Here is a 27,653-nt window from a genome sequence, read left to right as displayed (position 1 = left end):
ACCAAGTCTCCCCAGTCCCAATCAGACACTGTGCCACTAACAAGACACCACTGCTGGGTCAGCACCAGAGCAACACAGGAGTGAACAGAGCATCACTTTTCTCTCAAAAGCCAAATCTACATTTTAGTTCAGTGATCACTCCTCTAGGGTCTTTTATAAGACTATCAACTCTCTGGGAGCATTGAAGTGAACAATCAATGAACTTGCCACTGAAACTAGTGTCACCTGTTTAAAGTATTTTAATAACCTGAAGAATAAATTGGCACACTGCTGACTGAGCAGATATTTAATCTTGCAGAAATCAAAAATAAATCAGGACAAAAACTATACATGAACAAACCACCACCAGCTCACATTTGCATTTTTGAAGGTCCACTCATGTTCTGCTGCAGGTTAAATATTTAAACTGTTATAACTGTTAAACGTTAGCATCTTAATCTTTACACAGGTGTAGTCCAAATTAAGAAACGCATAAAATAGAGCACATGGTTTATACAGGTCAACACCCGAATCAAGCTGCTGTGCAACAAAGAGTCCTGTTTGATGGTCTTTGTCTTGAAAATCTACAGCAGAACTGCACACTGAAACCTCCATGGTGACTTACTTGTGAAGCCAGAACGTCGCCATTACTGGCTGACAGTAACACGATAGCATAGCATCACGACAGTCAGCGACATGCACAACAAACAAGAATCTAAGAAAGCTTACAAACAAGTGGAAGCCATCTCAGCTAGATATTAGCTCTCAACCTACTGCCGGAGCCACCCTCACCTTGCACAGAAGTCTCCCCAGGTGCAACGCTGGGCTGGGGCGGAGGGGTGTCTCCCCTCTCCTCAGCTTGTGTTGGTGGTAGCTGGGGCACAGGTGTTGCTGCGACAACTGGAGCTTCCAGCGGTTGAGCCACCTCTGGCTCCGCGATGGGGCTAATGTCACACTCGGGGGCTTCCTCAGGCGCCTCCTCGGGATACTGTGCGCTAGGAGCAGCGAGCCCATTGGCGAGCGGTTTCAGCTCCTCAGGCTGAGCAATGGGCGAGTCCACAGGGGGCTCACAGGCCGGGGCAGCAGGGGCCTTCTGGGATACAGCAGGGAGCTCCTCGGGGACAGCGGGCTCTGCTGTGCTCAGTCCATTGGTTGCAGAAATCTGCTCCATGGCTGCGTCTTCCAGAAGGGGGGCAGTTTCAATGGGTTGGGTGGCCACTGTCGCTTTCTGCTCTGGTTTGTGCACCACCTCCACCTCCATTTCCATTTCCTCCTCCTGTACTTTCTTCTCCGTCTCCATGGTGACGGGGTACTCTTCGTGCAGAACATTATCAGGGGCTGCAGTGTTTGTAACAGGGGGAGAGTCCACACGGTCACTGGTGGGGAGGGCAGTTGGGGCAGTAGTGTCAGCCAGGGTCTCCCCCAGAGGCTCGGGAGCGGTGTCTATGGGGGCTGCTTTAGTGTCCGTATCTGACTTAGTCTCAGCAACAGGGGGCGCCGTAGGGGCCAACGCTGCTTCAGTCTTGCCCAGCTCTCTGGGCTTGGAGGCTATCGTTGTAGCAGCAGGAGTAGCAGGTTTTTGTCTGTCATCTGAAATGACAATCAAGAAAAGGTCATTTTCTGTGTTAATCTTTGCTTCTTTGGAGGTGACATATCAATATTTTCTTTTGGAATTGCTGGCTCCTGACAATGGCTTTTCCTCTTTAGTACATGGGAGAAAGCCTACAGCTTCAGAATTAGTACCTTTTGGTACACATCCACACCCAACTTTTGGGGAAAAAATCTATTTGTGAGTGTGGCTTGTTTTGAACTCCTTATAGTATAAGCAAATGCAGAAACATCAGTAACTAATATGTAACCAAGTTAAGAACACTGTCTGGAAAAAGAATCCCCAGCACAAGCACATTACTACTAATAGACTTTGCCAATGAAACTCTTTGTTTTGTATGAATGCATTCCTACAGTAAAACAGCTTATGTAAAACTATTTTGCACTATTTTAACCACCCAGTGATTTAATATATTAAAATACAGAAAATACAAGTAGAGGTCAAATTGCCTTGTGGTTTTTGTCTGCAAATGAGCAGCAATCATTTCATATTTAAACCACAGTTCAGTAGGCCGCCAGCTACACAACGATTCCAGAAGATAGCTGATCCCCAATCAGACAGCTCTGCACTGTTCACTAACCCCCAACAGCACAGCCAAAGGCTCCCCAACACCTGCCCTCACCCCTCTCACCTGGTCGGATCACCACGGAAACAGGCGCAATGTTTTCTCCATTAGCTTGGGCTGCATTTCCACCCTCAGATCCCGAGACTACTGACTGAGGAAGACAAAAACAAAAAGTATATTTTACTTGTATTCAACACAGTTATGTGCCTGAACTAATATTTTATCTCCATGCGCAACAGATGTTTTTAATGCTGCCTGTGTAGCCTTACAAAATCACACGACATCAAGAATGCAAGAATATGAAATTTTAGTTCTAAAAAGCTGCCCCTTACCTGGGGAGGAGTGGGTGTGGAAGTCGTCCTGCCTCCTGACATGATCTCCTCCGTGATGTCTCGGCCTCCCTGGTTGGGGTCTCTTATTCTAATCTGTGTGCACAACAAAGGGAACAGCAGAGATGAACATGCATCACACACTTGTCTTGGATGCACAGTGGAGCGGCAGGAGGGGGCCTGTGGCATCAATGTGGAGACAGCCGCTCCACGTATCCGCTCATGTCTACCTAGCCACCTAGCCATTTCCAGTGACAAGACTTTGAAGGCAAGTCCACAAACTTCAACAACCATGCGACACTTCACAGGTGCTGAAGCCAAGGCAACGCTGTGGTGTGAACCTTAACATCAGTAATTTAGTCCTTGCTCAGCTCAAACAGGGTCACAGCAGGCCATATGAAAATCTTCATTGCAATACAGAGGTTTCCCCCGTCCTTCTATACCATACTTTCCACAGTTTGTGGAAATACACTGGCATTTTATCATTATTAAAGTGCTTTACTGCTCTTTAGTTATAATACAGTAAACTAGTTAAAACTAATTACTGTGATAAGCAAATCAAACAGTTTAAAATGTGAAAAGAACCACGCATTGTCTTTCACCCATGACAGATGAGCATATTCAGATTTCAGTCCTAACAGGTCTGCACCACAGAGCAAGCTCTTTCAACTAGCAGTCCAGTAATCTACTTTCCTTTGAAACTTTCTTCACAGATATGCCCCACTTCCTGAAAACAATTCATACAAATAAACATTTATAGAAAAGGATTATCCTTTTTACAGGGACATAAGTTTCCACAAACCAAAATTACTCCAGAATGAATGTTAAAATTATAGCATAGGAGATTGCCGAGTCAAAATTAAACTTCCTCGGTAATGAAAGAGAAGGAAAAGCATTGTATGCAGTCTGAACCGGATGTACTACCAGCATGTACACTTGTTTCCGTGCGATATTGTATTCAACACTGGCATAAACTGATTTATGGAGTGTAGCTTGAATAGAAATCATAGTTGCAAAACACCTGCACAAAAGTGCAATTAAAAAAAAACAGGTACAGCTTTCTTAGCGTTGAGTGAAGTTTCTGGCTGTCAGGAAGCTTTTTTCTCTCCAATCTGTGACTTCAATCGGAAACATGACTGCGGTAATATAAAAAGTCTTCAAAAGGGTCCTCTGCTCCTCAGTAATAATGTATACATTATTATTAAACAGGAAGACCAAGTCCTCAAGTGATGAATTCCATGCTGAGACTTTTATACTATCCAGCGATACAAAACACTAATACTGGGCAATGTTAAAGTGCCATTGTCTCATGATGTAAAACACTTACTAACCTATTAAGTGATTTTAGGATGTGTGGAGAGACAATGACTTTGGTGAGTAATGTACTACAGAGCTTCTTGCCTGAAGCTTGGAAAAGTCTCTTACTAAAAAATCTGACAGAGGAAAGAAGAATGCATATAGAAAAATATTTTCTCTTACTGTACTAGATGTCCGGTCCTCACAACTGCTGAAAACATACAATACACTAGGCTAGCTATGTTTCACAATGTGAGCTGGTAGCATTATTGCACTCAGTTAACTAACTTGCAGAGCAAAACAGGTGTTTACAATTATGTTAAAAGTTTTTAAAATTGCCTTAACAAGGATGCTTTTAATTCACTGGTTGCTACATAACTTTTATGGCTATATGACATCAAAAAATTATCTTTCCTGATAATTTTGTTCCAACCTTGTTGTTGGGAGATGGAAGAGGGAACAACTGAACCTTGTTTGCAATTTGTGTACAGATGTCTGTACAAGACCTCTGCAAGAGCTCCAAAGCCTGCACTCATCTTCGCTGCGCTAGAAAAATGCACGCACTACACTACAGCAGGAGAAAAGATGCAGAGAAAAATCCATCAGCTGAAAAAAGTCAGTTCTTCTGTGATGAAGCAGATGTCTTATTCCCAACAGGACCATACTACCACCAATACAAAATCTTAGGCAGAAAAAAGTGGTGTTTGTATATTAAAACGGCAGCTTTTGCAGGCCTTGCAGTGCATCTTGGGATTGGCTGAGCGGTGGTTAGGCCCCTTCCTGTGCCAGTGAACGCAGTTTCGCAACCCCTGCCTGCACGCCGCCCCCCCAGACAGACTAGCTCTGGAATGCCAAATCTCTGGCTACTTCACCCACGCACCGTTTTCAAGCTAAGCAAGGCTAATACGCGCTCCCTCTCGGGGAGGCAAGCATGTTAAAAAAGTGTTTTTTTCTGTCCATGCAAAGACAGGCAAGACGGAATCCTACCAGGCTCAGCGCTGCAGCAGGCTTCCGGTATCAAAGCAGCGGAGAGAGTAAGTGACGGAGAGAGTGCGACAGAGAAAAAGATTAAGAGCCACGTGGATTGAGACTGGCTGTGCTGACATGGCCTTCACTTTTCTGGAAGGCAGCCAAGACTAAGCGGGAAAACAAAAAAAATTACAAAAACCGTCTGCGATCTTCTTTTATGACCAGGTACGTGGTGTAACACAGCTCAGCTCCACCAAAACAGAGGCCCAGCCCTCCCCTGGGACACATCCTGCTTCGATCTTAACATTTCCACGATCCACAGCAGAGCTGGGGTGCTCTGTCGCTTTCCTCTTCTCTCACCGTAGGAAATAAAGCAGGCCTTCTTCTCTGCGAATACGATGACTCACTCTTCACACTGCTGCGCAGCGTCCACAGCCTGACTTGCATTTTCCATTCCTCCTCTGAAAAAATCGTCCAGGGATTACGTCCAAACGCAGAAAGAAAGATTTCAGTCCTGTATTCTATATTAGTGTAGACAGTCGCTGCTACAGCATGACGGCACAAACAAGACAAAAGCAATCTTTTGGCATCCAAAGTCCACTCGCGGTGCCCCTGCACGGCTGAAAATCCATTGCTAAATTTGGAAATGGACCCAGAAGTGTTGCGATTGCAAACTAAGAGGGAGCTCTTTCACAAAATTACTTCCAAAAAAAGCCCAAAAAGAAGCCAAAGAATTTGTAGGAGGAACAAGCCTAACCTAAGCAGAAATGTAAATTAAAAAAACAACTTGACTTACAATTATTGCACTACCTTAAAGGAAATAGTGAAAACAATCACATTCAAGAGAAGAAAACAGGTATTCATTCATTCATAGTCTATCTATCTAAAGTGCTGCATTTAGACCAAGTAAATAAATGCAGGGTCACACTGTGCAACGGGTATTCAGTTTTGAGCTTGTATGTTCACAGCACAATGACCCTTAGTTTGTGTAAACAAGTCACAACTGCACAGAAAAATACATTATCCCATCTGAAATTTCATATCGAAGTGTAACAGGAGGTAGACTTCCTTTCCAATTTTTAATGTGGCAGAAGACTCAGCTGTAAAAAATGTAGGCAGATGTTTTAAATCCAACGCATGCGTATCTTGTGGGGAATTTGGTTCTTGTTTAAATAACTCCTACTCCTCGTTAGTCCAGCACCCAGATCCGTGCTCCGAAAAACATTCCCACATCACATCAATTGCAGTACCGAGACAATCCTTTCATGGTTTCATCTGCATATCCAGGTAAGGAACAAAGTCGACCACTGCTGTTCATTAAGTGAATAAGATTTGAGCTTAAGAACCTGAGTTACAAAAAACAGAAGCTAGCCAGAAAGGCTAGTAATGTGATTTACTACTTCATTTTCTAGTCCTAGGGTTTGGTTCGTAGAGTAAGGAAGATAGCTGCAGCTCATATGATTTTGTGACAGATTGGAGCATGCTACAGCATTGGCAGCTCTGATGGCAATGTTAAAAAAGGTATGCTTGCAATTGCATTTGCTTACAGCTAATATTCCTGACAAACAGTATAATTAATCTATATAAGAAAGGTTTTTGCATTTCAACTTCCACCTTACCGACATGACACAGCAATGACCTGTGCACCATTAAGACACACTTAATGTTAAGGGGGTAACAATGGTACCAAGAACACTTAGAAATTTAACTAGTTATATTTTTATTTCTCACAGTGATTATATCTTTATAAGCACCTTAAAATCCTATACACAGAAACTGCACAGCATTCATTGAGTGTAATCTGGTGCACCACACTCAAAAGGAAGAGGAGCAGAAATTAAGACAAAAGTGTCAAATAGAAGACATTTGATATAAAAGGGTTCTGATCTATTTCCATCAAAGGCTTGCAATCCGGAGTCCATTTACAGCAGAGTGGCACTTTCTACAACTCACCACTCAGCTGGAAGAAAAATGAATTCTAGCTTACACACACATAAATTAACTGTTCACACATACCTGTCCTATAGTAGTACGAGAAAGCTAACAGCACAGACATGGGTTATTAGCTACTTCACTATGGCTCCTCACAACCTTCCCACAGTCGGGTATTGTCTTTGCTCCAGTTAATCTAAACAAATACTGAAAACTATTTAGAAAACACAATATTAATTTAGCAGAGGCTCCAGGTGGAAGTAATAACAGAAGATATTGGCATATTGAGGAAAGCTCAAATTAAGTTAAACCAGTTTTTCAACCCTCTGCACCTATCACATTTGTATTCTGAATCCCCCAGTTAAGATGCATCCATCCTCAGAAAGCCACCTAGTCCTGGGTGAGGTCATGGCAACTCACGACAATTTAGATTATAACCATAATAAGCATAACCTATTAACCTTGCAAGCATCTTTCGAAAGCATCGAAATTCACTCCACACAGAATGGCGCCCAAGCCAGAATCAAACCCAAGAGCCTTAAGCCAGCTGGGCAAAACTGTCACATCATTATGCAACCATGTTAACCGACCCTCTGTGATTCAGGATTAGCACAGGACACAGAAGGACCAGAAGCACTCTCAGGAACCAAGAGACGCCTCATCTAGCCCTAACAGACATGACAAGGCTTTGAATGGACTGGAATGAACCCAAACCTCCTGCTCCTGATAGCCGGCTCACCCCCACCAGCAACAGGTCAGCACTACAGTTACACACGATGGCCACAGGCAGTACCATGTCCAAACGAGCGATAGAGGAGCCAGATTTTTGACTGCAGTACCTGCTTGCGTTCCCGTTTCGGGGGGGCCTGCTGGCCAGGGCCAGGATTCATCATGACGGTTGAGGCCTGCACAGTGGGGGGATACTGTGACACACCCTGGGCTGGGTAATAAGCTCCAGCTGCAAAGGGAAAAAAAAAACTTATTTAGCAATTGATACACTTTGCCTTCACAGGTACTACAGAAATAAGAGGAACAAATACTGTACTGCTGTACAGTAGTTCTAGTGTGCACATCCCTGTCCCGTGTTGTCTGGTGGAATCCTGCTGAGGTTCAGAAACGTGCACTTGGTGAATGATCGAGCCAGTGCAGCAGGAGAAGAAATTGTCTTCAGTTGCGCACAGACATTTCAGTTCTGTCCTTCAAACTATCTCCTCTGCACAGGTCCTTTATCAGAAATCCAAAGAACTTTAAAAGACCTGAAGGCAAAGTCATCTTATTTAAGCATGAGATTTTGACCAGGGCAACATTTCAGAACACATACCTTTTTACTCGAACCCACACAGGCACAGCCACATTAATAATCTTATCTACAAGACTCGCTCAGGTACCTTCACATCCTAATCAACAAATTCAAACTCTTAGGCGAGATGAGGCACGTGTTTGATATTGATCCATCCCAATCCATACACCCACCCCCGAATAAGGAAGACCATCCCCATGATCATTGCAATGACACCTGACTCCAGCTCACACTATTGCAAAGCTTCAAACACAAACTCTGCTACAAATCAACCCAAAACTGTTTCTTCACAAAACAAAGATCATAATGATCAATGATCAATGATTTGCAAGACATGGTGTGATTGTACCCATGAAACTGGCAATTTGCTCATTAAGAAGCTAATATCCTTAAAACAGCAACTGTTTAAATTGAACACTTCTGTACTTCTCTTGACCACAGGCTTTCTCTTAATTCATAAGGATCTTGGCCCAATTACTTAAGGAATTTTAATGGAGGGTGAAAGTCACTTTTTATAGGACAAAATATTTTAAAAGCAACAAAGGGGAAATTGTGCCTACAGAAATGCCATATTCTATTCTATAATTCTTAATAATTATATTCTACATTCCTGCGGAGACCTTTGGATTCAATACCCCCCCACTCTGTCATGCCCACCCCAGTCACCACAGACCCCAGCAGGAGGGTGGGGGGGCATGTAAACCCCACTCAAAACACTGGATGATCAACCACAGGAGAACAAGAGTGAGGATGAGGTACAAACAAGGAAACATGTGGGAGACAAATAAAAAGACGCTGCTCTTCAGCTAGATAGTCTTCCACTTCCAAAGCCAAGCACTGCGACAATTTGAAAACGCCATCGCTACAGCCAGGCAGAGCCAGACGCAGCAGCAATCAGCAGTCTCACTTTGTAAAGGAAGGGGGGGGAGGTTGGACACAAATGAATAAAACAGGAAAAAAATGCAAGTGGCCCTGCGTGACCTCTCACACTCTTACCTTCCCTTGGTGTGAAGCAGGTGGATCAATCCATTTCCTGCCGATTCACCTTTCTCCTCTCCCCTTTCTCTCCCTCTCACTCTGCAATGGCTGCTGTGAAACGCATTTCAGCTCTGACTCACATTACTGTGCCTGCATTGTTGACTTGGAAGAGCACAGACTAAATATAGTCATAAACCACTCCATGTGAACCAACGGAGAGGGAGGGAGAGGGATGGAAAGAGAAGGAAGACCAGAGAAAAAGAAAATGGGGACAGAAGAGGGTAGAGGGGATAAAAACAGGGGGAGGAAGAGGAGCGAAATGACTCCCTGCCATCAGGCTGACAGTTAACCTTTGACCAGAAGCTCTAAATCCCTTCAGCAGTCGCTGGTTGCCGGCCCTGACAGAAATATTACCACCTTCTACACAGTCTGGTCTGCTCAGATCCTGGATGCCAAGCAAGGTTGGGCCTGGAAAATACTGGGGTGAGAGACTACTAAGGAAGGCCAGTTGCTGCTGGTGGGTGGTGATCTTTCCTCTGGATCAGAATTACCATTCACCAGTATGACAAGCAAGTGGACTGTGGCTCAATCACAGAACGTGACCACAGAATGAAATGATTCAATATATCAAAACCGTGCAGCCCTCATCACAACCCTCGCTGTAAGTGACTAGAAGGTCTGGGACTCAGTCATCTGGCTCCTGGGGCTTTAAACCTCAACAAAAGGGAATTAAGGAAAAAAAAACCAAACCCAAAACTAGCCAAGGGAAATGCAGCACCTTAAAACCTCCCATCCTAAGCACTGTAGCAAAGCAGATTTATCAAAATAATTCACAAGCTGTCAGGTCAGGCCCACATGAATTTTAGCTTCCTTTTTAAAGCAGGACCCACAATACTCCATGCTTGGGTTATTTTTAAACTATGAGCAGCAAAGGCCTTCACAACAGAGCCTGTAGCTCATCAAGACCACATTCCAACAAATTAAGCTTCCTAGAAAACAAGCATCGTCTGTCATTCCCCTCAGCCTTCTGAGCTAGACCTGCAGACTTCAGGTCTGTATGAATACTCCAACTGCAGAAACGCTGACTTCATGACTCAGATGATTTATCTCCGCATCTTTGCATTTCTCTCCCCACACAAAACAAACCCCCCAGTTGCTGTGCCATGCCACAGAGTGATTTGTGTGCTAAAATAGAAACAAAGGCCAGGCTGGGGGCAGGGAACGGCCCCTGCTGACAGCCAAGGAGTCTCACATGCGAAATTCCACACCCGAGTAATACACCTGGCTACGGCAAGGCTGATCTTCCCACAGCTCACGTAACAAACCGGTCACTCCAATGGGGAAACTACCCAACTTGCACCAGGATCGGTAAATTACAAATTAGAGTAGGCCAGGCCTGCCCTATGCAAATCATCAACACTACCCCGCTAACCCAGGAATTCCCAGATCCAGGGAGGAAATAACTTACTAGGCCAACTGCATCCATAATTAACTCAGTCATTAAGAGCTTGCTGTCACTCCAGAAACCAGAGTCATGATAACTTTCCTAAGCCCAGGAAAGCACATTCCATCTAAATAAAGGACATGAAGCCTACAGGCTTTTTCATTCAATGAACTGCCAGATTCGACCACAGGTTGCTTGTTATTTAATTATTAATTAGAAGGATCGATGGAAAAATAAGAGTCTCACTATGCTGATCGATTCAACTGGAAAGGCTATATCCTCTATAGCCCTTAGTCAAGATGCTTACAGCATAACCTACATGTAGAAATAGAGCCACAACATACATGGGGGGTCTGGTGAAATCCCCTGGCAGCACAAAAAAGCCTCTACTGCCACCTACTGATCGCATGCTGTTTCTTTTCACCGGTACACCACAGGATCCAACATGGCATTAGAGTCGTGAGCATATCAGCTTGTCTTTTGATTAAAATTAAGAGTAACTATCCAAGTTCTCACAGGGCATACCAAGATACCTTTGAGATCCTGATAAACAAATAGAGAAAAAGACTCACAAAATGGCCAACTCCATTCTTACTTCTTCACTCAGAGGCAAAAAACAGGAGTTAAAAATGCATTTAGGCACACAAAAGCAAAAGTCTTCAGATATCAAATAACTGGATGATTATGTGTCTAAGTCTGACTGATCCTTCACTCTACTTGGGGATCCGTACCAACATCTTCCCAACAGACTTCAACCCTGCTCTGCTCTGTCGAGACAGCAGCTCCTACGCACAGCAATGCGGCACGAGCAGAGGCTCTCCATCAGGGAAAGGGCTGCTGCTGCTTTCTCCCCAGATCTGTCCCACCGCCACTGCTCTCTCTCGCGTGCGGAGAAAATGAGCCAGGCTCTGGCCGTGCAGCGGAGCACAGACAGAGAGGGAGGGCGAACTCCTCCAGCTCCAGCCCTAGACAGCTCGGGACTCGGGAATCCAGACCACACCCATCATACTGGCGAAAACTCCCTTCTCCACATTCCATTCTGGGCACAGACTCCGGGATTGCCAACCAGCCAGTGCTTTAATATCCATCATAAACCCTCTGCAACTCTACACAGCATTTACAATACTAATCTTTTCTGGGAACTAACCAAACTAAATTTTAAATTGAATTGCAGTGTCTTTTCCTCACCTTAATTACCATTTTAGTCACAATTAAGGTGGGACCTACGGATATTAACAGAGCCCAGCCACGCCTGAAGGGAAAGCGGGTCCGAGTGCCAAGCGCCTGGCAGCCACGGACACAGGAGTAAGACTTGGCCAAAACACTAGAAGGGGACTCACCCTTGGCTCACTCACTACTCCCGCCGTCGTGTACCGGAGAAGTACGACTCCCGGCTCCAAGCCGAGCTGGACAATAAACCCCACCCCCAGATCAAAAATAATCTAATAAGCCTGAGCTCTTAAGAGTCTTTTATACTGCAGTTCCAGAAACATTTGAAAACCGATTTATATTTAAATCGGAAATAATTTCTAACATTGAGCCACGGGAACATCCTTGTGACTACTGCTGCTGACCACACTCTTAGTTGGGGCCCTGCCAAGAGGAACACAGTTACACAGCCCTCCCTGTCCTTGTGATTCAAACCAACGAGACCGCGTCACTTTTCCACTACTACACGCCGGCTCTGGAAAAGAGCTCCCTTCAGCCCAGTGACGCACAACGACTGGGGCGAAATCACATCACATCACACAGGCAGAGGAGTCTGCAAGACACTCAGAGACTTCACCCTCCTTTGTATCTACCTACCACAAACCATAAAAAAATGTTTTTAAAAGAAAGCATGGGGATGGTTTAAGTCTGTGTGGGAACGAGGATTGAAAAAACATGTAAAATAAACAGGCCTACTGAGCTTCTCCCTATGCATGACACAGGCTCTACCTGTAATGGCTTTACCTACTCTACCAAACGCCTGCGGCACCACTGAACACAGGACAGTGCACAAGCCATTTCAGGACTGACGCTTGCAGGCTCACGCACAAAGGTTAAGTAGAAATGTTATTCTAATTCCAATTGTCTGTAACATGTTACTTGTAACCAGTAGTCTCAAAAGATCTGAACTCAACACCGATATAAATGTCTTGGTAATTTTGCATGAGCCCTTTATGAAATTCCAGACAGCTAGGGTAGTATTCTGCATTACTAACCAATAAAAACATTTGTATCTTCACTGTAATGTATTGTATTTGTATATGAATTGTGTATGTTATTCATGATTTTTTCTATCCTTTATGTATCTATTATTTTGAGTGCACCACAAGAAAAATTCCTAACCACCCAAAAGGTTGGTTTGGCATTAAAGTTGACTGACCAGCAGCCTACAAGTGGTAAAAGCAAGGTGCAGCTGGAGTCTTATCTTACCTAGCTGTCACCACACCACACAATGTAATTTTGAAACCTGATGCATCAACACTAACAAGCTAAAAACCCGAGCCTAGTTGGTTAAATGTATATTTGAACTATAGAGGATTGCAGAAGTTTGACCTGTCTGTGTTTCTCATCAGCCCCTAAGAGCATGTGCACATGTCAAATGACAGCAATGATGGCAACAAATATCTGCATAATTAAATAGAAATAAAAACGGAAAACAAAACTGTGGGCAGGGAACTGAAGGGAGGTTTATTGAAGTGACTGAGCTTTAGCTTACAGGATGAAGCAGTGCTGACCAGGTGCTCCTTTCAGTTCCCAAGTCAGTCTAGTTCTAGCTTCAGACCTGTTCTTTGTAAAGATTTGTCATGCATGAGCACCTAAAGCACATTTAATTTGACTGATGACAGGTCCCATTAACAGGATGAGCTTGGCATGTGCTGATGCCCTTACCACCTGGAGGGTAAGTCTTACATGAAGGAGTGCAGTTTCTGGGATATTGCAATTTTTCAAGATTTCACCCAGATTGTTTTTTTTTTACAAATCTGCCACAAGTAGGAATGCCAGGTCAATAAAATCCATCCCTTTGCATCATTGCACCGCATTCCGTGCCCAGCAGTTCTGATCTGATCTATGTGTGAGGCCCAGACAGAGCCTCTTACCATAAGTACCATATTCTGCAGGGCTGGATCCTGGGTAGAAGCCTGGTGTCCCGGGGGCCACTGGATAAGGCTGCGTTGCGGTCACGTACTGCGGCCGGTACTGTTGAGAAGATGAGAAAGATTAACACTGGGTTCTCAATCAGAAAATACAGTAAATGAGTGTAATGAGTTTGTGTGCAAAAACCCCTCTCAGCAGCCAGTACCATTTTCAATGATTTGGTTAATACCCCAAGAAAAAAGCAACACCAATCAGAACTGGTTCCTGATCCTTCTACTTTCCAACTTACTAGAAATACAAGCATCCTCCATACCAGAGAATCATGAGACATAAAGAGGAGGCCATTAAGCTAATCATATTGATTTGACTGATTTTTACTGTAGTCCCACAGCCAGTAGAGCTTAGACTAGAAGCAAGCTTTCCAAGAACAAAAACCCATTGAAACCCTTGCCCTGACAAGAGGCAATTTAGTTTATCCAATTAAACCTAGCCTGCCTGCCTTCGGGAAACTGGTGGTCACCAGAACACTCAAGTGAATGCAGCAGAACATGCAAAGTCCACACAGAAACTGAACACCCACACTCTTCTGTGACCTCCAAATATCTGAAAAAGCAGTAGAGCAGCCACTGAATACATGAAGTCTTTCCGTTACAAAGTCAAAACACTTAGCCAACACCAGACAACTAAGCAAAACTGCAATCTTGGAAATGAACAGGCCTTGGACTGCCAGGATCCAGGTGACAGGGTGCAGTGGGTCCGGTCCGGCACGAGCTCTGCTCCACAGAGAGAATAGGCAACTGTCGTCTGAGCCGGCACACTCCCCCCGGCTGAACTGAACCACAGTACAATGAAGAAAGCCCTGGACAGGCCAGCAGTGGGGCATGGCCTATTGTGTCAGTACAACACCACTGAACTGGAACTCGACTCAGCAAAAAAGAAACTATCCTATAACTCTATACAATAAGGGGCCAGACTGTACGTGCTTCTATATGTGCACATTTAGTAAAAGCCTCCAGTTAGCTGACCCCTGGAGCAGTCGGACGACCATGTACACGCACCGTAAACCGCAGTTACTGGTCAGCTAACAACCTGGAGACCTAATAGCAGCCTCCAGGCTGACACTTGTTCTGCATGGGGAGGTAAGTCTCCCCCTGGGGTTACAGACCTCCACTTTGTGGAACCTAATCAGAATTAGTGGGTTAAATTTGAATTCCTTATTTTTGTTTTTCTGGACTTAAAGCACAGAGATTCAAAAAAATTCCAGGAGTTTCATATGTGAATTTCTTTACGAATACAAAACTCACTAAATTCTATAAACATATATATTATATATATAAATCTGAATTGCACATATTACTGCCTCATAAATTCCTATAAAAAGACAATGCAGTTGGTGTAATGAGCAAATGAAACCAAAAATGCTATATCACCCTGCAGGCAGGTAAGTTTCTTACTGGTGAACAAAATCTAAAAATGCACTTCAGTAATTAAAACTCAAATGAAGCAAAACAGCATAAGCATTAAAACTACAAAAGTTTCACTTCGTACTCTTCGGAAACAGCTGTAGACTCATTTTTCTTCTAAAATTAGGTTTTACCCTAACAATACTTGCAAATAAAAAGAATCGTCTTAATTCTTTTTTTTCCCCGCCCAGTTACCAATATCTCAACATTGCCATTGCACGGTTTAAGATACCATCTAAACCGTGTGAACTGCTGCTCGAGTTTCGATATGCTCTGAGGCTGTCTGGTTGGTGGCAGGACAGGTGAACAGCTGATCAGCGTTGCTTTTTATTTCTGGGGCTACCATGAAGTTGGTGGGGTAGGGAAGCTCGCCTCACACACCCCCACCCCTTGCCGGTACAGTAGCTGCTGCTGTGACACAGTGGAAAGGCAGAGCGGATGTTCACCTGTCCCGACTGGATGAAGTAGGCAGCGCCCTGCTGGTTGGGGAAGGGGATTTGCTGTGGTGGGAGCATCATCATCTGGGAGCCAGTCGGATAGACGTGGGGGCCCACGGCCCGAGGCGCGCTGCTGGGCGGCACACGGGTGGCGCTGTTGGGCATGGCCGGCCGGTTAGCGTAGTACGGCTGCAGGAGACAAGGACGGGGGGGAGGAGGAGTTAGGCAGCAAATATGCCAAGAGTACCAGAGCAAACATATCACGGATAAATAAACGCCTTGGTTAAAAGAGAAACCCAGACCAGAAATTTGTTACCTCTATACAACAGCTGAACAAGTCATCCAGCAGAGTAGAGAAGGGGACACTGGAGAAGACTGTCCACTCCTTTCCTACAGCTTTATCATATTTAGAGAAGCACTGCCCCATCATCTCTAAATCTTCTCCACTTCACACTGTTCGGGCAGAAGTCTAAAGGGGCGTTTTTCTAAGTATTTGAGGCAGATTATGTTTTGCCTGTAAGAAAATATGGACAAGCTCTAGAAGCTTGTGTTAGGAGCAACATCCTTATCTTACGACTCCATCCAAGTACATAATTAAAGCACAGAAAACAGATCAGCCTTGGACACAGGCTTAAGACTGAGAGTCAGGTAGAGAGGACTTATTTAACCTGCTTACTGACCAAAGCACAAATAAATAAATGAGAAAAATATCCAACAAAGGCACAAGTGTACCAACAATTCCTCTGAGATGCCTTTACTGGAGATGTCTTGTTCATCAGTAACCTGTTGATAAGCAAACTTGGAACAGAGAGATTGAGCCACAGAGCTCAGCTGAGACAAGCCATCGGTACTTAACCTTTACCCCATGAAGGCTTCATCAGTCTCATTTTGGTTACCAACAACTAGAGAAACATGAAAGGGGGCTAAATTGACTCAGTAAAGAAACTGGTCCGTTTCATGCTGCACCATGGTTAATCAGAGCTGTGCGCCCCTTGCACGTGTCACAGGGTTGAGACAGACCAGCACAGGACCTTTCTACCTGATCCAGTGCTGGTGTGGTGAACAGTCAGCCCCTGATTTACAAACTAAACATGCTAGGTGTGCCAAGATGCAGCAACAGGAGATGGCTATTGCTGATGTTTTATAACACTTGACAAAGGGAGAAATTTCATTAAGTCTGATAGCCATGTCTGCAAATGTTTAAGCTCCACCCCCCCCCCCCTTTCCTCTTGGAGTTAAGAGGAATTCCTTACTCCATCAAGTGCCAGTTTATGTACAAATGCCAATAGTACCAAGGTTAAACTTAAAAGCAATTTATGTATTCATAATAAATGGCTTGCTGCTCCTGGTTTGAGCTAACTCCTGTATTAGTGACTGGTGAAATGCTCTTCCAGTCTCCACTATAAAACCATTTTTCATTGGTGGTTGAATATCCACAGCTGGCACCTGCATGGCACCTCAAACCAATCCAAAGGGCACCCCTGGCAGTGTGACCCAGGTTTACTCCAAGAAGACGCCAGTGTTTTTTTCTTCCTTATCTTCAGCACTAATGCTGAACATCAGACAGCTACAGTTCAGGAAAATCCAACACCTCATATACCTGAGAACTTTTAAAGTTCTGAGGCCAATCTATAATGCAATATCAGAACCCCACAAGCTTCCTTTACAGATTTTCAGTGAGTCAGGCTACCATCTACTACCACAAAAAAACAGATCAAAATAAGTTCCTTAAAGAGTTCCACAAGCTTTACCAGGCCATTCAGCATATCACTCACTGTAGGTACATGTTCCAGGATCCTGTCTCTAAAGTTAAAAATCACGAGGACATGTGTAACACTTCTAAGCATGAATGAGTATTCCAATTAATTTGACAGTTAAGCCAACATAAGTACAGCTAATGAATCACACTGGAAGCTGCTTTACATCTTTATAACAGCTGTTCATCATTCCTTGTAAGGATCCCAACTATTGATTAAACACAAGCATATAAAGCTATCATACTCAATAGAAACAAGGAATAATTCAAGTCACAGATATCAGTGGAATGTCTCTTTAAAAGCTAGCCACTAATGTGCTGTAGTTGCAGGCAACAGGTATCTGAAATGCTTTCTGGCATTTCTCAGCCAATAAGGCCTGCAACTGGATATTGACATGGGTCTCCCATTTCGCTATAGGATAACCCTCTCCCCCTTCTCTTTACTTAAGGCTAGCAGGTAATAGGGAGTAACGTCATTAGTCAGGAAAGTAACATGAACTAGACATCAAGCAGATGGTGCAGAAATAAACCCAAGTAGAAAGCTTTCTGGAGAGGAGCAGTGGTGCCAGCTGAACACACTGTGGATAGGGGGGCTGGGCTCTCCGACACCCTGACAGGGCACTAACCACCTGCATAGTGAGGAAGGAGCCAGCTCACCTCCCAGACACTCAGCAAAAAAGTAGTGAATTCTCTGTGCCAGGGTCTCCCACCTTCTACATGCTGGAAAAAACCCTTCAAGTTCTTTGTATATGAGGTAATGGCATTCTGATTTCAATCTGACCAGCTATGCCTTAGGTGCCACTACGAACAGCTCACACCACAGGCCCCCCTGCAAAGATCTGAGAAGGCGTTTTCTAGGAGTGAGCCAAAATGACACCTTAACTAAGGTTATGACTCCCAACTTGTGAGCTGCACCCTTTGATCTGCAGCATGAGGGGAAATGCTTCACCTGACTAACATGTATTTCTGCAGAATCAACCTGCTATGTATACTGGTTTTATTTACAGGTCCTAGCCAAATGCAAAACAGATGCACCAAATGGACACTTCTCATTTGTAACCTATTGTAACACTTTTAGGACATTTCACTTCACTTGATGGTATCACTGAAAAATGGACCTGGAAAATGCATTGATTTAATGAAGATGATTCATTAGATTTCATTTCATTAGATTCTCTAACTTGATTCCTGGCAGTCTTCTTGAGCAGGGCTATCCAATCCTGGATCTGGAGAGGCAGCGTCTCTCAGCTGGTTACTAGCTTAAATGGACTAATTAAACTTTTTAGCTCTTCAGGTGCTACTGCTTTAAAGAAGGCTAGAACACCCACAGACATACTGGCCCTTCAGGACCACAATAAGACAGTCCAGTTCTAGATCAATAAGCGAGCGATATTTGGACTGAATTGAGGGTCAACCCATGAATGTCAGTGGAATGTTGGACTAATGATCAAACAACATTGTGCCACTGGAGGCCCAAAACCAAAATCACATGCCATGAAATTCAGATGCAAACTGTGTAAAATTGTTTGAACTCTAGAATGTTTGATTCTATATTTGAGGATCAGAATCCAATGGTTTGAACTAGTACTGAAGATGCAACTGACAATTACTATTTAAGTAGTAAACTGTGAAGCTATTAATGATGGAATGAAATTATCACAAAAAATGTGCAACAATTTAGGTAGCATTTTGTGCAGTCACAGGAATCAATTATATCCAGTGGATCATAATGAAAAAATGCACCCGAAAGCAAAAAGCATAGAGAAGGAAGGTGAAAATGATGAAGCAGACAACTGTGTAGTTGCAGCTCATTACTCAAGGTTCTGGTAGGCCTGTGAAATGTTATTTCACTGTACAGTTTTGATGCAAGTTTGTTAGTCTCAATTCATAAATTTCTATTAAGAACACTGTATTCATGTGTCAGACACTATGCGAGCTGGAAGCCAGTGACTCGCAACCTATTTTCAACATTTTTGGCATGCTATTGCTCATTAGACCTTGTACAAATCCTTAATGATTTCCAAATAGTGGTAAAATCCAAGAGTAAAAAAGAATGAGGAAATAAATTCACAAGGTGGACCAAAGAAAAGCCCTTTCCTTACAGGCATCAGGGGTTGCTGGGGCTCACAGAAGGAGGCAATAGCACTGTGACCCCTGAGGCATGTCAACCTCACCCTCCTGCCCTGATGGGTGTGTGGGGGAGGGGAGTGAGAAAGGCCCTTTACCTGCAGGGATCTGAATCCTCCCTTCGGCAGCACAAACACACACAAGAGGAAGCAACAGAAGAAAGAGAAAGCAGGAAAAGAAAAGACATTACCCATCAGCTGTGAGAGCACACAGAAAGCAATGTCCACAGAGTACCCCCACCCTCCCTTAACAGCCCATTATTTCAACAAGCAGCATGCAAGACAGACAGTTCCAGCCCCTTGCCACCTCCAACACCACCAAACCCCTCTACCACTAAGGACCCCGGGTGTCCTGGCACATGCCTCACAGAAACCCCATGGTTAAGACACCCCCCACTCCCCTCTTCATACTGCCACCTTGCTCATCTTCAAGGTCAAATGGCTACCCAATGAGAAAAGATCACCTGTAAAAATGTTTATAAATGTCATTATAACTCCTGCCACATGTTAAGTCTTGAAGGAATTTTATAGTGCAGCCTGCTTCTAAAGATATCTGTGACCATATAACTCCCATAAGCGGACTAATAAAATGAAGGAAGCAAACAATTTTTAAGCTAGCTTTTCTTTTGACAATTGGCTCATTTGCTTTAACTCAATTCTTTTGACTTTGAACATATAATCAAAATTGCAAATTAGTTATTTCTCAATTGCATATGAGGGGCTTTTGAGGCTATTACTGTACCAGCCAGATGCAAAACTGCAAAACGTTTGCATTTTGCAAATGCAAAAAGGCAGCATGGTGGACCAAAAGACACCTCACATTATTAAAAAATAATTTGTCCAGAAATTTTCCAATGATTTCGTTTTTTTCTTATCAGTCCATGAGCAGACGGAGAGCAGGAATTCTTTGGATGTCTTTCAACCATTTTTTTTTATTAGATTAAAATGTAAGAGTGCTGTCAGGAAGGGTAGCTGGTAACTCTTATAAACAGACTGCACTGCAAAAACTATAAACTAGGAACAGGATTTCAGATTCTCTCACTTGCAGTTACTCCTGCACAAACTAGCATACTTGGTGAACGACTGCTCCAACAATACTGCCAAAACTGACCTCCAACACTAGTTGAGGCTGGAGGGCAATACCTACACATGCAGTAGACCCATCTATCAGAAGCTTGCTTGACATACTTCTCTAGACGGTAGCATATTCTTAATTGTAAATCTTTCAATAGTGGGGCCAAAGTGACAACATAATTCCACTCTTGAAATGCAATGAACACTAATACTAGTATTTTTTCACTCAAGTAGCCATTTCACCTCCAAAACAAGAAGGGTCCCATGAGCTTGGGTGTTTTAAAGGTAATGGTTCCACACTTCCCCCAGTCCACCTTGGCTAGCTTTCTTTGGCAAACTTTAAATACAAGACTAAGACACACGCCACAAGATCACATTATGGGGTGCAGCTTTCCAACATAGCAAACAGATATTAACAATAAAGATGACGGCCCAAGTGCTGCAACCATCTCTATTGTGGATTATGTCCTGACACACTTCGCTGAACAATCCGATTCCTATATATTGACAAGTCTGATGCAATAAAACTAGAGGGAAAGGCAATTCTGAAGCAATTTGGTCTTTTTTTACTTACTAGTTGTGGTATTTTTGTGGAACTGGAGAAAAACTGAAAAATTCCACATGTGAGCAAAAGCTTTAAACGTCTTCTGGAAGTATGTGTTAAATGGAAACAATGGTTTCTTAAGCAGCTACTCCCTGAGGTAAACCTGCATTGAAAAAAAATGCCTAAAATACACCTAAATCAAATCCTATAATGCTAGAGGGAAATCTTTTCAGACAATATGCTTCATTCTGTACATCAGTGTCAGTGTAAGTGTTAGGGGGTTAGAAATGAAAAAAATGCATGACAGGGCCGGCAGAGGTAGCGAGGGAGTTAAATGGGAGTAAACTACTCAGCTCCCAGTTTTCATCAGGAGTGCCTTCCCACAAGCAGAGAGCAGCGCCTCTTGCTGCCGTTATTAGGCCAGCCTGCAACATGCCCTCATTACAGCCTACAGCTGCTATTAATACCGCCTGATGAAGGCAGGCACAGAGCGCAAGGCTCCATTCATTTCATGCCTCTCACAGCGCGTTTTCACCACATAGAGAGACAAAGCTATAGGGGATAATCAGAATGTCCTGAATTGGTCCGATTTTCTTTCACCAAAGTTAAGCGCAATGCTAACACAAACCTTTTTCCACCAAAGCACTGTACTGTCAAGCCTTATTTCCTCTGCCTCAGGGAAAGATCTTGAGAAAAGTCTTTGAGGAAAGATCTCTTAGTCTAGTTTTGAAAGGATTTGAAGGCTAAAAGCATGACAAATGAGTCAACCCCAGCTCCAGGATGAAATTTTCTGAAGACCCACACACCTCAGCTTCAGGGCTGACCGCTCTACCTGCATTTTGCATCCTACCTCCACCCCACCCCCTGTCAAGTGCAGACACTGAGGGCCATTCTCCTCTGGGCCCCCTTGCCAACACACACACACACAGAGGATTAGCGTTAGTACCTGCTGATGTAAAGCACGAGGACCTGCAGCAAACTAGAGAGAGAGCAAGAGAGACAGTCAAAGAACAGAGGAGAGAGCCAGGTAAAGAGTTAAAACAGACATTTTAAAAACATGCGCAAACTGACACACAGAGAGACCTGGAAGCACCAGGCCAGGGTGTTGCCCCTTGCACTCACGCATGCACACAGAAGGGAAAAGCAGAGGCTCAGCAGTAGGGAGGTTCAGAAGATGGCCGCATCACTATTTAGAAACGGCGTCACGAGGCCCGATCAAAAGGGTCTTTTGAAGGAATTTAACAGCTTTTCCAAAAAAAAGCTACGATAATGCTGAGAGGAAGGGGACAATTACCATTAATTCCAGGGGAGTCATGTGAGAGGAAGCCACAAGAGGCACTTCACAACCCTCCCCCCAAAGCCATGCAAGAGGCCTGCAAACGGCACCATCGAGTTTAATGAAGGGGCGAACCCAAAAGTATCTAATGAAGTACAATCTTTACACATGGAAAGCAAAACAATTCTACCATCTGCAGAATACCCCCCCACACACACCATCTTCCAGAAGTGACAAGAATGATGACATATGCTATGCAAGATCAAGAAAACCAAGATCTAGAGTTTTGTATCACTGCTGAACGTGCACGAGACAGAGAAATAGTCTCTCTTCATCCATGATGTGGAGGGGGAAGTAGGAATGCCAGAGGCTGCTAATTAAGCATGGGACTAGACGGCGAGAGAACGACTGTGGCCTTTAGAGTGGAATGCACATGTCCTAGGACCAGGTACAGGATCCACAGAAGACAGTCACATATGATCAAAGATCCCAAAACTGATTTTCGTTATATAGCACAAATGTAACTGAATAAATACTGCCGTGATCAATTAGCAGACTGACTGCAGAAAAAAAATATTTACTTATAAAAATCACATATAAATAAAAGTTAAATATTGAGAATTCTATAAAAACTTTAAAAACACAAGTTCTTTTATCTGAACTTAGCAGTCACTGCCCTTCCTGCAAGGGGCACTACAGGGAGACTGCTGCCAGATGAGTAAGGTGGGCATACCTGCCGAGGCTGTGGAGGGGTGTTCATCTGTGTCGGGGGGGTAGCGAACACGACAGGAGCGGAAGGCTGTCCCGAAGGAAAAGGTTGCTGGAGGAGAGTAAGAGAGGACAAGAGTTTCTAAAAATTGGGCTTCATTTAAAAAAAAAAACAGAACCTGTTGAACAGCCTGTTCAGTCCCACAGACCATCACTATTACAAAAACCAGGATAAGATGGATATGTTAATATTTCACAGACTTGTAAAGTGCTGCTTCTACTCATGCTGCTTACCTAATTTTACACAAGGGTCAGACTAAGCCAAACCTAATAGTGCTGGTTCATATCAGAGGCAACCAATGAGTGTGGGCATAAATCTCTTCCAAAAGATCACTGAGATCCGTACACCTGCTATCACCTGCTGTATTGAGAACAAACCTTTCAAAGAGTGTAAACACCCTTAAAATGGAAAACAGACAATGGAGTTGCGAATCAGCCTTCACCTTTTAAAGCATGGCTTTGAAAGGTGGGAAGAAATGCAATGGGGAAAAGGCTGAACGTGGGCAAATGATACCACCCAAAACATCAGTCAGAATCAAACAGGACACAGGGGCTGTGAAGCAGCATCGCAAATCACCTTACAGTCTGAGATTCTGTAAGGACCAACAAAACTCCAGTGCTAGTTCCTAATATATTAGCCAATGAATCCTAACTCCAAGACTGTATATACAAATACTTAAAATAAGGTAACAAGCATTAAATATTCAGTGCCTGCTGCTGGCTCATGCACCAACGCTGATGTATTAGGTCTGTCCTGGATTAAGTGTACAGTTACCTGAGAAAGGCCAGGAGAGGGGGCGGGATGGGGGACTGTGGGGGGTCCTGCTATAGGCTGTGGTGCTTTATTCATTTCATGTGGTGCTGCATAGGGAGCCTCAGACCTGCGTGGAAACCTACAGGGAAAGAGAAAAAGGAAAAATAGTCCCCTTTAAAAATGTTTTAGAAAGCTCACTTGTGTAGCACATTCAGAACAGATGTAAAACTCTAAAGAGTAATAACCATAGATAATCATGATGCAATAATTCATTCTCTTAAATTAAAAACCGCACTTAACTATGAGGTTTCACCATTTTCAGTCAATAAAATCTAACCCTGCTTTATAATGTTCCAGTATTACCATATCAGTATGCATTTACTATATTGGCAGAAGAATGTGAAGTGGTGTGGATCTGCACCTGTGGCTGGAAGGTTGCCGGTTCATATCCCTACTTTTTTGGGCACTTGAGCCAGGCCCTTAACCCCAACTGCACCAGGGGCGCCATATAAATGTCTGACCCTGCACTCTGACCCAAGCTTCTCTCCCTGTCTATCACATGGAGAGCAAATTTGGGTATGTAAAAAAGACAAATTCCTAATACAAGACATTGTATATGGCCAATAAAGTGATCTTATCTTATGTCTGACAAAATCCATGAATATTGAATCAGGAATTCCTTAATGTCAGAAAACAGAGATTTCACTCTTACTGTAAAATGTATTACATACTCTCATAAAAGCAGCAGATTTAAGGCTAATTAAAAATGTTTTCAGATGAATGCAGATTTGTTCTTCCAAGTGTCCTGTGTCACTATTGGTTCATCAGCAAAAGAAAATACTGTACAAATACAAATAGCAACTCATTACTGAGATCATTACTGTGGTTTACCAACCTAACAAGAACCACCCTCAAAGAATCTGGTCTTGTGAGAGCAAATCAGAACAGTCATCCTTTGCAATCTTGGGAGAAAAAAAAATAATGGAAGGAAACAGGTTCAGAAATACACTTACAACCTGGAACGTAGAAGCTCCCACAGCTGGGGATTGCGGGCAGAGGAGGTGGGCAAACACTGGGATCTCTCTTCTGGTCACCCTGGAAGACAGCAGTGCAGCAGTGTTAGAGCAGCAGACTTCCTCCATAAACACCAGCAGCTTCATGTCCACAACAGGTTTGCTGGCAATGAGCTAAAAAGCAATTCAACATCTTCCAGAGTAATTCTTTTAACTTCTACATAAGGCCACACAAGTACCTTGCCATAGGTCATGGTGAATAGTGTGCATTGTGGCATTGTCTAAAAACACGCTGTTCCACAAACCCACTGCTCTTCCTAGTAACTCTCCAGCTAATCTCAACTCACTGAAGCTAAGCAGGTATGACCTGGTCAGTACCTAGATGCAAGACCTCCTGGGGAAAGCTAAGGTTGCTGCTGGAAGAGGTTAGTGGGGCCAGCAGAGGGCACTCACCCTGAAGTCTAGGGGTGTTAGACTTCATGAGAATATACTCCCTGTTGGCCCCACTAACACCACTTCCAGCAGCACCCTTAGTTTTTCCCAGGAGGTCTCCCATCGAGGTACTGACCAGGCTCACACCTGCTTAGCTTCAGTGGGTTGCCAGTTGTGAGTTGCAGAGTGATATAGATGCTACTGCACTATACAAGTGCAGTGCGTTGCTCAAGGGTACAAAAGCTACACCCAGTGCAGAACTGGGACCAACAACTTTCCAGTCGCAAATCCAGAGCCCCAGCTACAGCTACACACTACTGTGTACAGATAGAATACAGAGTCAATGATTACAAAAAACAATATACTCCCTCAAGCTGCACAGGGATGACACCTGCAGGCTGAACTCGTGTACCTCTATGTAGTTCCCCTGCTGTTGGACATAAATTACATGGAAACACTTCAACCCATCCCTGAAACCACTGCAGCTCCACCCAACAAATACACATGCAGGATGAGTCTGCCGCTGGGAAAATCCGCTGAACAGAGGTGAATGAGCTTAACGGCCTCCAGCCCTATCCCCAAGGCACAGGCATTTACCCTCCCCCACAACAAACAAAGACAACTTTTAAGACTCTACTGTACGCTAAGGCTTTTCAGCAACTGCTATTTAGGGGCTTTCATTCAGAAAAAAAAGGTTTAGCATCTGAGGGTAACCATTGCCCAGAAAAGCATGCCAATGAGCACGAGCACACCACCCCAGGGCCCACACACAACTGCCAGCGTAGTACAACCCCCACTCTCACTGCGGCCACAAGAGAAAGGAGAGGGGGTATAAACACAGCCTTAGAAGGGTGATGGTTTCTTTCGTTGAAACTGAAGCAGCTGCAGTAATACATCAATACAATGTTGGCGTAATTACCCTTTAAGAAGTACACAGCAGAAATAAGTTGCTAAGGCATTGCATTTACAAAGCTGCGTGGTTTAAGAATTTCTGTACTGTGAAACTATTTCACTGAAAAGTCTTTACGGAAATTGCCGTATCAGGTGCTCCTTTATACAAAAATCAATTTAACTTTCCCAGCAGAGGACACTACATACAGCTTATACAGCAGAACGCCTGCTCCATAGATGGTCAAATGCTTAATTGGGCTCTTCACAACATACATTTAATGGTGTGAAATTCTGGCTTGACCTAATCCAACTAAAACCAAGCTGAATATAAGTGTACACAGGAACAGCTGAACAATGTAACAAACTGAAATTCAGCCTCTTGCTGCCCTTCAGATAGACTTCACTGGAGAAAACTCTGAAGATCTGACCACCTCAGGACAGCAGGTCAACAGAGATTACAAGTCTCTCGACTGTATTGCTGCACCTGCATGCTCTTTCCATTGTTAAAGATTAAAAGGCTTCAACTTCATGTTAATGGGAATTAGCACTGTGCCTCTGACCCCCCATCACACTGTACTGAAGCCTAACAGCACCCTTTGAGAAGAAAGTAATCCAAAGTCCGCCCAGCAACCAGTGGTTCAGAAGATATTCATATATACAGCGTCTCGTCTGTGACAGATACAACCAGGTATGTAAAGGCTGTCCTGCTTCCTTTTAAAGGCAGCTTGTAGAAATCAAGAGCTCTTGGAGAGAAAACTGGAATCTAAACCTTTAGGAATAGAACTCAGTCACCTCTACAGATCTGTCTGAAGGAAAACTAGTTGCATACAGACAAAAAAGTATAAATCTCTATCACACACCACCCCAAATTCCCCAGCTGTTCTGTGGCTAACAGAGCTGCTAAAACACTGTCACAGGCTAGATTAGAACTAAGAGAGGAGGGTCTGGGTGGAGTCACGAGTGTGGACATAGATAGTGCCAACATCTACCTCCCTTTCTTCTGTTTTTTTCCTATGAGGTAGAACTTGCTCTTGAATTGCCAAACACCTGTCTTCCTCAAGTACTCTACATCTGTCCAGTACTCCAGTCCACCACTGGCCAACACTGTCCTTCACATGAATAGCTCCCTAACTATTGTGTGATCAAATGCCCAGGACCTGACTGAAATCCAATCACATCTTGGAAAAGATTAATTATGTTGCTTCCTGCAGGGAGCGGTCTCTAAACCGAGCTATGCTGTCAAGGGCGAAGTATTAGGACTAATAAACCAGAAGAAGTCCCCTGCAAAACCTAAATAACTTAAATTTTGATTTTTTTTTTAGAAATGGTATTTGTTGCTTCATGCCTCTGTGTCACCCTTTGACAGCACAAATTTGAAACTGAAGCTGTTTGCATGAGACCATTTAGATGAGGCTGGCAGGACAGAAAGACATTTCTGAAGCTCAAAACAGCAAAAAAAAAGTAAACACTCCTCCTTACAAAACATTTTAAAAGAACAACTTGAAACGCTAGAATGCTACTTAAGTTGAAAACCACAACAGTTCCCAAATGTTTTCCTTGTGAGGAAACAGTACAGCAATAAAAAGCATCCTGCAAGTCTTTCCAGACACCAATTTAAAACTTGCTATAATGAG

The 27,653-nt window shown here is 43.7% G+C and overlaps 1 protein-coding gene and 1 long non-coding RNA gene across 9 annotated transcripts in view; one reads left to right on the top strand and one right to left on the bottom strand.

Moving 5' to 3' along the window:
- The window catches only part of eif4g1a (eukaryotic translation initiation factor 4 gamma, 1a), a 54,925-nt gene that overhangs the window by 14,378 nt on the left and 12,894 nt on the right, over positions 1-27,653 (bottom strand). For 3 of the 8 annotated variants that reach the window (XM_015361396.2, XM_069197767.1, XM_069197768.1), the window contains 11 exons: positions 24,697-24,778; positions 23,705-23,822; positions 22,895-22,981; positions 21,832-21,864; positions 19,367-19,387; positions 15,395-15,574; positions 13,488-13,587; positions 7,519-7,637; positions 2,486-2,578; positions 2,220-2,304; positions 772-1,569 (listed from right to left, as the gene is read on the bottom strand). In XM_015361396.2, coding sequence (XP_015216882.2) covers positions 772-1,569; positions 2,220-2,304; positions 2,486-2,578; positions 7,519-7,637; positions 13,488-13,587; positions 15,395-15,574; positions 19,367-19,387; positions 21,832-21,864; positions 22,895-22,981; positions 23,705-23,779 — 1,591 coding nt within the window. In that variant the 5' untranslated portion in view covers positions 23,780-23,822; positions 24,697-24,778. Of the gene's footprint in view, positions 1-771; positions 1,570-2,219; positions 2,305-2,485; positions 2,579-4,765; positions 4,859-7,518; positions 7,638-8,975; positions 9,085-13,487; positions 13,588-15,394; positions 15,575-19,366; positions 19,388-21,831; positions 21,865-22,894; positions 22,982-23,704; positions 23,823-24,696; positions 24,779-27,653 lie in introns of those variants that run through there. The other 5 variants (XM_069197770.1, XM_069197769.1, XM_069197771.1 and 2 more) reach the window with 5 other exon arrangements.
- LOC138242275 (uncharacterized) lies at positions 5,180-12,628 on the top strand. Its single transcript, XR_011191485.1, has 2 exons — positions 5,180-6,034; positions 7,284-12,628. It is a non-coding gene; the product is annotated as an uncharacterized lncRNA (long non-coding RNA).

This window comes from Lepisosteus oculatus, chromosome 13, assembly GCF_040954835.1.
Source record: "Lepisosteus oculatus isolate fLepOcu1 chromosome 13, fLepOcu1.hap2, whole genome shotgun sequence".
Classification (NCBI taxonomy): Eukaryota; Metazoa; Chordata; class Actinopteri; order Semionotiformes; family Lepisosteidae; genus Lepisosteus; species Lepisosteus oculatus.
This window is presented reverse-complemented; position numbering and strand designations above follow the sequence as displayed.